This window comes from Corvus cornix, chromosome 2 (assembly GCF_000738735.6).
Source record: "Corvus cornix cornix isolate S_Up_H32 chromosome 2, ASM73873v5, whole genome shotgun sequence".
NCBI lineage: Eukaryota > Metazoa > Chordata > Aves > Passeriformes > Corvidae > Corvus > Corvus cornix.
In genome coordinates this window covers 132,035,343-132,047,809 of record NC_046333.1, presented here as the reverse complement: position 1 = coordinate 132,047,809, position 12,467 = coordinate 132,035,343, and the positions used below count along the sequence as shown (strand labels likewise).

At 39.7% G+C, this 12,467-nt stretch overlaps 1 protein-coding gene across 1 annotated transcript in view; it reads left to right on the top strand.

The window, feature by feature from the left end:
* NIPAL2 (NIPA like domain containing 2) overlaps positions 1-12,467 on the top strand; it is a 54,257-nt gene that overhangs the window by 17,526 nt on the left and 24,264 nt on the right. Inside the window, 2 exon segments of the mRNA XM_010405184.4 lie at positions 1,283-1,351; positions 5,594-5,765. Of these exon segments, the coding sequence (XP_010403486.2) occupies positions 1,283-1,351; positions 5,594-5,765 (241 nt within the window).

Below are 12,467 nucleotides of genomic sequence, written 5' to 3'. Positions count from 1 at the left end.
TGAGCCCTCTCACTTCCTGCATTCTTGTCTCTGAATCCCCTTGCACCCATCAGTCATGTCTTGGTGACACCTGGCAGGCAGCCAAGCACTTCACTCGGAGCAGTTCTGTTGTCTGCTTCTCCTGCCCACTCTAAGCCACTACAGAAACATATGGGCTGGAAATGGTTGGATTCTGCTGTTTGGCTTAAATAAGAATATTATAATCGATTTGTAATAAGGCTGTTGTTCCTTCACACTTTTGGGAATGCCTTTTCTTAGTCTGGGAATACCTAGCCACGGCAACAATCTCCCCCCCACGTGCTTGCTGGACAACTTGTTGCTCCTTATAAATGTTGACGGGTAACAGTCTCTGTGGCTGGTAGGCACTGCCTGTTCAGAGTTGTCCAGGGACCTTCTTGGATAAGTATCATGAAACCTGAGGCTGTGAGCATAGAGTTGGATGGTGCTTTACAGCCTGCAAACAGTTGTTATGCTGGGTTATATTACCATGACCTTGTTTATAAAAACTGATGGTATGTTTGTCTTTTCTACAAGCTAATGGGGCTCCTCATAGCTCTGTAGAAGTGACCTTGAATGGGTTTTTAATACACTTAGGATGGCTTGCAATGCGTCAGAACATTTTGAAAGTGGACAGGGAGCTCTATCAAGTACCTGTTGTTTGACCTTGCTGAAATGGCATCTTTAAATGACTGCTTTCCAAAATACTGAATCCTGCTTGAATGTTTTTAATTTCTTGGCTTCATAGAAAGTCTGCAAATCTTACTGAAAATTAGACAGTCTGATTAGGAAATTATTTGATGAAATAACACAATACATTGAAGAAACTGTCAGGAGACCTATGATCCTGGCTGCCCTGTCAAATGGTGGATATGTTAACACATAAGATAATGGTGTTCCAATAGGAATGGTTTGATTGATAATGATTTTCCTTCAGGATAATGTAAAAACCAGGCCCTTTTCTGGGGGGAAAAAAGCCCTGTATGTGGTTTTCAATGCAAACCTGCCTAGTTTTTTCGTTCATGAGATTTAAGAAGGTGTTCTACTGAAGGACAGCAAAACCACTGACACGCCCTTTCCATTTCCAGTTGTTTACTACTTAAGCCCTAGACAAATGTGCAGAGGTATTTCTTATCACTTTACTCACTGCAGCATGAACTCAGTGACTGAAAAGTAAAATAATTTGATTTTGATTGGGTTATAATGTGCTATGAGAAAACCACCATTATATTGTTCTTCTTAAACTAATAATTATTTTTGTATTTCTTTGTTTTGTGATTTGCAGACTCAGCTCTTGGGAGTTTTACTTGCTGCTGCTTCAAATTTTCTCATTAGTGTCTCTTTGAATATACAGGTATGATATGGTTTCTCTTTATTCAGAGTTGTTTACATTTAGCAAGTAGTTACATTGCAGTTTGGTTTTGGTGAAGTTCAAAATGCAAAATTGTTGCATTTAATAAACCTTCTCTCTTTCATTAACTGTAATCTAGCAGTGCCCTGCTCTAGTTTCTGGAAGTTGGGAGTTGTTGGGAGCTCTCAACCTGTTCTGTGCTGTGATTGTCATACAGGAATAGAAGAAATGGTTATAACTCCTCCTCCTTTGAATGTGCCAGAAGGAAATACCAGCTGCGACTCACTTGTGGTCCCACTGAACCTGGGAGGAAGGAAGGATACTATGAGAGACAGTATCAAAAGCTTTGATGAATTCCAAAAAGATTACATTAACTGGCTTTCCTAGATCAACTAGGTGGGTTACCCTATTATTATACCCTATTATAGGTTTGACAAGCAGAACTTTCTCCTCATGAAGCTGTGCTGGCTGTGACCAATGACTATGTTGTCCTCCAGGTATTTTTCAATACGTCCCAGAATAATCTCTTCCATTATTTTACTGGCACTGAAGTGAGACTGACAGGTGTATATTTTCCAGGGTCTCCTTCTTGCCCTTCTTGAAAAGTGGGACAATGTTCACCAGCTTCCAGTCAGCTGGGACCTCTCCAGATCCCCAAGACTGCTCAAAAGCAATCGAGAGAGGCTTTGCAATTATATCAGCTAGTTCTTTGAGGATTCTTGGATGAATCCCATCAGGCCCTATAGATTTGTAGGGATCCAGCTGGAGCGGTAGATCCTGAACAAGTTCAGGGTTAGCTGGGATTTGATCATTCTCACAGCCATGGTCCTCCAGCTCAGGGTACTGAGACCCCCTTGGTCTGTCATCCTTGTTGAAGACAGAGGCAAAGAATGCCTTAAACACCTCTGCCTTGTCCATGTCCCTGTTTGTGAAGTGCCCATCCTCATCCTGTAACAGGCTGATGCTATTTCTATGCTACCTTTTGCTATTATATGTCTGAAAAATCTCTTTTTATTGTCATCCACATTTCTGGCCATCTTCAACTCCAGCTGAGCTTTGGCCACACAAACTTTCTCCCTACAGTGGCAAGCTGCATCTCTGTATTCTTTCCAGGTCACCTGACCTTGCTTCCACTGGGCACACACTTTCCTTTTTTCTCTTATTTCCAAGGGAAGATCCCTGTTCAGCCAAGCCAGTCTTCTGCCTCTTCTGCTTGACTTCTGACATTGGGGAATTGCTGCTCCTGTGTTCTTAGGAGGTGATGTTTAAAAAGTGACCAGCACTGACAGACCCCAGCACTACAAAAACATTTCCCAGGGGACCTTTCTAACTAGTTCCCTGAGCAGCCTGATGTCTGCTCTCCTCATGTCCAGAGCTGAGGTTTTGCTGCACTTTTCCTCCTGTCAACAAAGATTTTAAACTCGAGCATTTTGTGGTCTCTGTGGCAAAGATGGCGCCAGTCACCACACTGGTGACGAGATCTGCTCTGTTGACAAGCAGCAGATCAAAGAGGGCCTCTTTCTGAGTCTGCTCCCTGAGGACCTGTTCCATAAATGCATAAAGACGTAAAGGTTTTAGGAATACTGGACCCCAAAACAACTTTGACCAATTTAGCTTTTTTTCCTGCAATTAAGATAATCTGAGTAAACACTATTTAAATCATAAAAGTAATGGGAGGTGCTGCCCTTACAACTGTGGTAAAGGGTTGTGGGATGTCATTTATAAAATCCTTTCTGTTTTAATAATTAGAATACATACTCAGTAGAAAGTTAAATTTTTCATTATAATCTCTATCTTGTAGACTTCATTGTATTTTTAGGTCTTCTAACAAAAGTTTTTAAAGCACAGAAAACACTGTTGTGTAAATTGTCCAGAAGAAGTATTTTTGCTAGCTGGTATTTTAGAAGTTGTACAGGCCTCATATAAAGCTATTTCTTGCTTTTTCTGTAAAGGATGAAACAGAAAGTTGTGGAATATGAAATCTTCTATTCATAGTAACCCACTTCATTAATGGTAGAAGGTTCTTCAGTGGTTCCCTCCTATTTTAAACATCATTAGCTGGAGAATCCCATAGAAAGAAACCTGTTTAGCCAGAGGTGGTAGGCAAGTTGAGGTGACTGCTGCCTCTCCAACATGAGTTCCAGCCTGCTGGTGGTGACAGCACTAGGACAGGCTCTAGGAAGACCTCTGAAGTTGAAGTGGAAAGGTAAAGGTGAAGTGAAGAAAAGTGAAGTGGAAATTCAGTCTAGCCATAATGATGAGGTTGTTCAGACTTCACATCTTTTGTCTGCTGAGGGTACTGGATGTCAAAGTAGATGCTTCGCAAGGGGATGTACTGAGGCATAAAGGCTGACTTCTGCTGACAGCCATAATCATAACAGCCCTTCCTGGATTTGAATGATCAGCTTTTTAAATGCTGGTTAGGGAAACCCAATAGCTCTCACTGCCATTTGACAGAAAGTTTAAACTGAATTTTTTTTATCCTTTAAATTATGGTTTTCTCCATTCTTCTAAATATGAATAATGACTTTCCCTAGATCTCAACATTTATCTTCACACTCCTATTAATGGGACAGGCCAAATTTTTTTATTCTCTGTCCCTCTCTGATCATGCAGTCCATTATCCTGCTTCTCCTCCCTCTAGCAGCTATAACTGAGTTATAAACAGCCTCCATCTAAATACCATTTGCACACATTACTGTGCAGAGAAGATGGACATCTGGAGAACGAAGGCTGTAGGGGAGTTGCTGAGCTCACCATCCTGTGTTCGCTTCACATCTTTAAATCTCACTATGCCCTCAAAAGTTAATCCTACAAGATTCTGGGGTGAAAACGCATCTCAGGATTCAGTTAAAAACTTGTCCTATTTAATTTTAGGCAGAAACTTGTATTCTTGAGTGATAATTTGAATATTATTTAATATTAATTTCATCTGTATCTTTGTTGGACTTTTTTTGTTTCCTTGTTTATAAAAATGGAAAATCCTGGATGTTACTGTGAAGAACATCTGTCTCAAGTTTGATTTCCTTTTGCTCTTTTTCTCCTTGGAGGGCTAAACTTCTTCCTAGAATTTCATCCCTTGAACAGGTTCCACAGCATGAAGCTCCAATAATGTGCTGCATCTTCTCAACAAGGGCACTGACTAGGACTATGGGGTGTTATAGACTTTGCTGTTGGCCCATACTCTATCAAGTAGCCTACAGAGAAGGATGAGAGTATGAGGAAAATTCTTTACAACCTCCCCAGGCTCTGCAGGGAGACTTCTAAAGTCAGATAGCAAGTGACGGAGAAAAAATTTCTTTTACCACCACTTGTACTGTAATAACTGTATCATTTGATTCCCACCTTTTTTGACCCATGTGCAGAGAAACTGGAGAGCAATTTAAGAAAGGAAATGATAATCTGCAGAATTAATGTGGTAAACATTGCATCATTCCCAGTTACGACACTTTCTTGATGGAGACTGCCTGGACTCTATTTCAGAAGATCAGTGTGATCAAAGACAAATTACCGTTCCATGTACAGGTTCTTGCTGTACAGCCAGAGAGAAAACAATTACAACTTGTGTCAATGACACCTTCTTCATGTACCAGGAAGTGTTGATGAAGTATTACTTGAGTATATGTTATACCTGTGCCAACTGTTTTTTCTTTAGAAAATAATGCTTTACTTGTGATCTCCTTCTAAGGTCAAACAGGAGATTGTAGCCAAATCATAAATTCTATTTAATTAATTTAGAGTCCTCCCTACAGAACATGTGATTAAGTGCTGCCTTTTCCATTTTGAAATGATATTTCTGGCGAGGATAGATTTCATGGACAGGAACACCCTGTTGTCTGTTCCTCCTGTCCCAGTTTGTTGCCACAGTTCTGATTCTGCCCTGTCTCCTGCCTTTGAGTGTTTCCAGATTCAGAGCACAACTGCTGAGCTTTGCTTTGAGACAAGAACAGATGTGTGTGGTGATAGCTAGGAAGCACTAGCTAGTACTCACTTAGCATTTTTTGGGTTTATTCAGAGGTCTGACTTTTCAGCCCTTTCCACCATGGCTGAGAAAGCACATCTGAAGCAGCACTGAGTTAACACAAAGCTCTGCAGCAACAAGCTCAAAGTCATGTTTAAAAAGAAAACCTCGATGCACCTGCAACTTGAAGTTGACAACCCCCTTAATTATTCCCCTTTTGTCAGACATAAGAACACAATGGAAGTCTTTCTATTCATGCCTGTTCCTAATAATTAATTTTCTAGAAATGCGCTCATCGCCGACTGGTTTGCCAAGCAGAGCAGAAGCCCTACTACACGAGCAAGCTATGGTGGTGTGGGATTGCCCTCCTAGGGCTTGGAGAGGTGGGCAATTTCACAGCCTACGGATTCGCCCCCATTGCTCTTGTCGCTCCACTGGGATGTGTTTCTGTTATAGGTGAGACGATTTGCCATTTCTTGCTTGGGTATATGCTTTAATCAAATGCTTGCTTGTGGCTAGAGGAATAATACCACAGAAACTGCAGTAGGAACAAGAGGAAAATGTTGATGTCGTGGTTTGAAAAGAAATTATTCATATAATTATATGAGCTGACAGTTTGACAAAAACTGTCTACTTAAACCAAAGACTCTTCTAATATATTTCTTTTTCCATGGTTTTGTCTTTTGCGTCACTCTGTGCTCTGCTAGTTCCTGCCCAGTGCTGTAACTGTTGCCAGCTCTGCAAGCCCCCAAAGAGGGGGACTGGCATCCTGCTGCACGCACAGAGCTGAGCTCTGATCCTGAGTACCTACAGCGTATTTGCTGTGTTACCATCACAGCAAGTGGTTTCTGCTACCTCTTCCCTGCCCATCACCATGATTCACGTTGATGTGGGTAAACTTGCTTGACTCTCTGGAGTGTGTGACAAAAAGGGCCTAGAAATTTCCAGAAATGTTTAGTACATTTACAGGCATTATTAGACATGTTCATTTGTTCCTTTATGTACAGATTAATTGGACTTTAGCTGCAGTGATACGATCTCGCTCTTTACTTCATGTGGGGTTTTTTGTTATTAAGGTGCTCAGACAGTATGAGATGTCTGTTTCTTTGACAAAGTAACACATTTAAAAATATGTCTTCATTTTGTACTAGTGTAAAGCAGGGTAGACAGGGAAATATTGTACGGAGGCAGTAAAAACAGGAGTACAGGGTGCAGCTGCATCCCTTAACCTAGACACTTCACATCCACAGCTGAAACATCCCGGACTGAGATATCTCAACAGTTCTGAATATGCTGGAGCTCATTTACTTGCTATTTGCAAGTGATAACAGTTCATGGCCAGCAGCTACCAGTTGCATGCTTGGAAGTGACATTGCAGTGAGTGATTCTCCATGGGGAGGTAGAAAAGGTGAATTATCTTCCCTATGGACTGCCTGGCTGCAGTGGAAGGAAGCAGCTAACCATGTGTGGGTGCAATTTAGCAGAGAGAGGGGGAAGGAAACTGCAGGCAATTTACTGTGACCTTTAATGTTAAATTATTGCAGAATTTCAGATATAAAGCCATGTTAGTTCTTTATAGTAGGAAAGATTTCTCAAAGAAAGGAATGAGATATTACCTGAGTTGAAAATGTAAATTAATATGACATATCCCAGTGTGATTTTGGTGGCAGTAGTTATATCTTTAACAATTGTAGGCATTGTCAGACATCTCTGAACATCAAAGAATATTGACCAATCTCATTTGTTGCCCAAACTGAATAAAATGCAAATAGCGAAAATGAGAAAGAAAAAGCAAAAAGCAGTGAGTAGGAAAAAAGACGTCAATATTTATTAAACTGAAAAAGATGAGATCACATTTAGGGTTGATTTTTATCCAAGCAGATTCCTTCTTTGCTTTTGCAAAATGCGAAGAAACATTGCATCTGGTGCTTCCTTCATTCTCCCCTTCCCTTATTTATAACAAATACCAAAAACCATTTTCCTAACTGTTATGTCTTACCAAAATTCTCATCTGCTTTTTTTATTTTTAATGGCCCAGAATGATTATTCTGGAAGATTCCAGAAAGCACATTATCTTATATTCCATTCCCATAAATCAGCTGATAGTATCCATTTCATAGCCCAAACAATAGAAATACCTGAAATTTTATTTAGTCTAGCAGACATTCCCTTAAGGAAGGGCAAGTAAAAATTGTGTAGACAGCCAATTACAGCAATAACTTCCCAGTAACACTTCCTACTACAAGATACTTTCCTGTCTTCTGAAATTAAAGCCAGAGAGATTTTAATTTTAAAAGAGTTCATCATTTAGGGCAATGACAAACTGACCAAGTCAAATGTGTATCATCTGCTAACAACTGGGCAATGGGTAGTTTAGGCAGCAGGTCTTCCAATTTAAAAGATCAAAAATATTTTTCTCATTAAGTTGTGACCTCTTTTAAGTGGTGGAGGGTGGCCTTTGCAGAGTCTAGCTGACAGGTTTTGTTGAGGTATTGTTTGTTGGGGTTCCTCCCCCCTGGCATGGGGTCCTGTGAGAGGGGACCCTGGAGTAGAGGCATGGCCTGCAGGGTTTCCCTACTTCCTGGTCAGTCCTGTTCCCCATTGGTTGTTTTGTGTTCCCCTGCCCGAAAAGGACCCTGCTGGTCCCGTGATTGTGAGGTTCTTCCGCAGGACCCCGGCCATGCGGCTGGAAAATAAAGATCTCTGAAACATCTGTCAAGAATCGGTCCCTATTTTCTTTCCACGGGCCTCGCTGTCTATACATGTTGCAGAAATCCCAGCAGCAGCAATTGTTGAATTTGTGTCTTTCATAAATTAATATTTTTTAATGAACAAATTAAGTACTGGATAACAAACTCCAAATGTGTACCTCAACCCTAAGTCCAAACTCCTGAGAAGCATTTTGTTCCCAAATTCAGTGTCAACATGTCCCATATGGTAAGGGCTGACTTTCACTGACATTGGAAATGCAGTACATACGGTGTACTGAAGAGAAATGTGCTTTGCAGTATGTCCAGTCACCTAGGGGATTCTCTGCAAATCCCTGTGACTCTGGGTTTGCAGGGAAAGTTTCCTTTGCTTGGAAAGCAGGGTTTGGAGGAGGATAAGGCAGACAGGAGTCTCTGCCCAGGATGGATTTGGGCTGTACCCGTCATATATCTCCAGACTTCTGAGACAGGAAGCATCTTAAAATAGATGGAGCCAACATCTATTGTGCTCTGCTACCACACTTAACTATATTCAACTGAATTTTGCACGTAACCCGGAATCAATTAAATAGTGAAAAGTTTTTGCCTCTTTCTATTGAGCTGGATGCTTCCAGTGTTGTGTTTTAAAAAGAATATAGCACCAAAGATCATGAATTGGCATGGCACCAAGGGATTTAAATTTTTTTTTTTTTTATAATTAAGCTAGAAAAACTATATTTTTCTTCTTACACAGTGTAAGTATTTCTGTGTGTGGTTGCAATGATGCAAGCTCTACATCTGTTCAGGGTTTTAAATAGTTTGAGAAGACAGCAGTTGTTTTCTTCAAGAGGAGAAATTAGTAAATTTTTAAGAGTGGAGGAGTAATACATGTTTGATGTGATCATTAAGAAACTTTCTATACTTAAAAAGTAAAACTCATGTTTTACACGTAGCTTGGGTAATTTTAGGTTGCAGTGGTTTTTAGCTCATCATCTTGCTTTTGCCTGCAGAAATGACTTGGGGATGGAAAAGGTGAGGAGAGGCCAGTGGTGTTGGAGATAATTTCTTCTGCAGTTTTCATCATTCTATGGGGAGTTGTTTTACACTTGACTCACTTAGCCTGACGTTGTTAAGATCCCTTTGCATTTTTATGTGCTCCCTGTAAACAGTAGTGGGGTGCTTTAGGCTTTGAAAAGTTATATTCCTGATGTACTTCAGGAAGATTCTCAGATACTCTTGTAGAAATTGATTTCTCCCACTCACTGTAATGTAATATCTTTGTGGCCCAAGAACTTGAGATTTTGAGGACTCTGTTACTAATGATATCTAGGAAACATTCACCAAATTATTCTTTAAAATACTTGATTTGTACTTGTCTAGAAGATGCAACAAAAGGATTTTCAGGGTTTTTGCTTCTCTCTGCACTGTGTATTTCCTATAATCCAGGTTACAGAATTAAGCTCACCTTAACGGTCTCTCTTTTGAGCACTTTCTGAGATGGGGAAAAATTTTTCATGTTTTGTTCACTACTTTTCCAGTACTAATCTTTGATCATGTTAGAAATGTTACAGGTTCAGTGTCCAGGACAGCTATCAACAACTATCTGTAATGTCTTTCTTTATATTTAGTGTAGCATTAATATCCGTCATATAAACTAAGAATGGGTTTTAGTAGTCAATTAGATGTAATAAATTTGTTCCCAGGTGTCATTTGAGCTCCAGCAATTAAATGCACTACATAGGTCATCATCTCTCCAGATTTTCCTGACTCTGTGGCAGACTACAATAGCTTGAGTTTAGGGATGGATTGAAGCATCTGCAAGTTTTTCAGTACTGGGATGGTCCTGAATCCCTTCAGCTTGGAAGATAGGCTGAGGGTCTGTTCATATAAAGCAGACTTTGAGGTCACATCTTGAAATGTGACTGGCCACAACTGCATCCTCGTAACTTGAGCACTGCTCAACTGATTTAGGGTAAAATCAACCAGGTGAACTTAAACTGCTTGATTAAATGGAAGCACACCCTTAATTTGCATAAAACAGAGTAAATTCTTGGTCTCAAAATGAAATATTGTTGCACAAACTGAGAGAGGTGCATTAGTCTTTGAATCATGTCTAGTTCTCTTCCCTTGGTGTTTCATCCAGACCAGTGGTGAAATGGGTACAAAAGTATTCTTCTGGACGGGTGAGTTTAAATGCCTTTACCTGACTGAGTCTGTTAAGCTTAAGAAAATGAACATTTGAAGCAAATATTAAATTCTGTGGTTTGTTTTTGGTTTTTTTTTAACTATTGGAGAAGACAGAAGTAGTGCAAGCTGTCTATGCATTTATGAGGAGAGCACTAATCTTTTTAAATAGTACATAAAGCTCATCTAGGAATTGAAAAGAGGAAAAGAAAGGATATACTAATATTTGAATTTATGAACAGTTGTGACAAAAATTAGTGTAAGACTTGACAGTAAAAAAAGAGGCAAAAAGATCATAAATAGCTTGAGAATCAGGAAAATAGCTTAATAGTGAAATATAGTGAAATAGTTCTGCATAGGAAAAATAAATCATGCACCCTCACTTGAGTTTTTTATGGCTGGATTGGATGAAATACAGAGAATACATACTATGAATCAGTATGTATTTTCTATCTTTTACTACTTCTGTTGTGTATTATCCCTTTCTTAAAGAAACAAACAAAACCCAATCCTAACTGCAGCTTTCATGTCTAGGAAGCAGAGGAGTTATTTTGTGAGCTGGATTCTCACCATTCATTGTCTGCTGGTGGCAGAACCCACACATCACACTGGTCTTTATTTCTATTTGTGCTGCAGAAAACCTACATATTGAGACAACTGTAAAGGATCACTCTCCTAAGAGAATGAGCAGCTGACTGAGCTATGTGCAGCACCATTACAGCCCTTCCTCAAGGCACTTAATTGCATATCATGAAGAAACTCTAAATTTTTTATCATTTTTTCAATTTACATTGAAATTCACATGCTGCAATGAATAAAAATTCATTCAATAATGTGAGTATATGATCATTCAATATATAATGAGTATATTCATTCAATAACAAATGTAAACCAGCCTGGTTTATGCTGATGTATGAAAAGATGAAGATTTTTAGATAACAATTAAGCTCCTGAACAAACCCCTTCCCCCATTTCCCACCCAACAGTTTTTATGTATCATGATTTTGATGTAGTGTCAAATAATATTTTCCATTTGAGTTTCATGAGCATTCAGAAAGGCTCTGTCATATAGATACAAGCATTTTACAGGACCTATTTACTTCTCAAATTATGGATATTCATATAAGCATGCAATCAAGGCATGGAACAAACCCAAGGATTACATCAGGATATATTGGTTCTGTAATGTTTAATCCTTAACAGATCATCTCCCAGATTTTCTGCCCTTCTCTTTGCATTGTCACTGTCCATGGGAGTTGGATCTCTGCCTACTTTTGAAAGTTTTACCTTAATAATTAGTGAAAAAGCTAAAAATTATTCTGATTCACCTAAAAGTACACAAGTCTTCTCAGATGACCAGGGATGCAGTCTTTGCTTTGATAACTTGACAGCTGATAATCCAGGCCTAGGGTTGTGCATGTTCTGTGTTCCCAAAGCCAGTGATTCAAAACCAGCAAGGCTTCAGAACAGTGATAAATTGCTTGTTTTGTTGCTGAGCTATTGCCAGCTTACTCTTTGACACAATTTTTGGTCTGCATTTCTGTATTGTTGTATTGTATTGCTGACCAATAAAAAAAAATACCAAGAAGAAGAAAACTATCCCTCACTCTGACACAGATCTCAATCTCTATAACTGTCTATAGCTTTTTTAAAAAAATAAAGCAAACAAAAAACCCATTGCAAACACATATTAATACTTTTCAGCACAGCAATTGCCCAAGTTCCTCAGTCTATTCACTCATAGAGTTAATGTTCAATAGTTTATTAACCACATCAGTATAATGGTGGAAGAGGAGGAAGCACAGTTTCTGTGGAGGGAGAACAAGAGAACCCTGGCATGGGAAAGGGAAGATTGGGGCTGAGTGGTAGGGAGTTAAACTTACGCTGTGGTGATGGGATGAAATCAAGGTGAAGGAGAAGTGGACTAGGAGGAAAGTATGGGGGTATAACATCACTGGTAGAGAGGAGGAGGGGTGGGAAGATGAGAGACACCACACCTGTGATCTGAGGGAGGGTGGGAAAGGAGTGGAGAGTCTGGGGAGTTTCAGCAGGTCTGCATTTAAGAACTGAATTTAGGATAAAGTAAGGGCTTATATTCATGTATCTGGTAGGCCTAGTTATAGCCTCTGGGTGCCCACTTACTCTCTTGCAAAAAGTTCACAAGACCTAGGATAACTCAGGTTAGAAGGAACCTTCAGAAAGTGCCTAACACAACCTCCTGCTCAAAGCAGGATCAGCTTGGAGGCCATCCAACAGAGAGGAGATGGCATTGAGTGTGTGTTGGCCT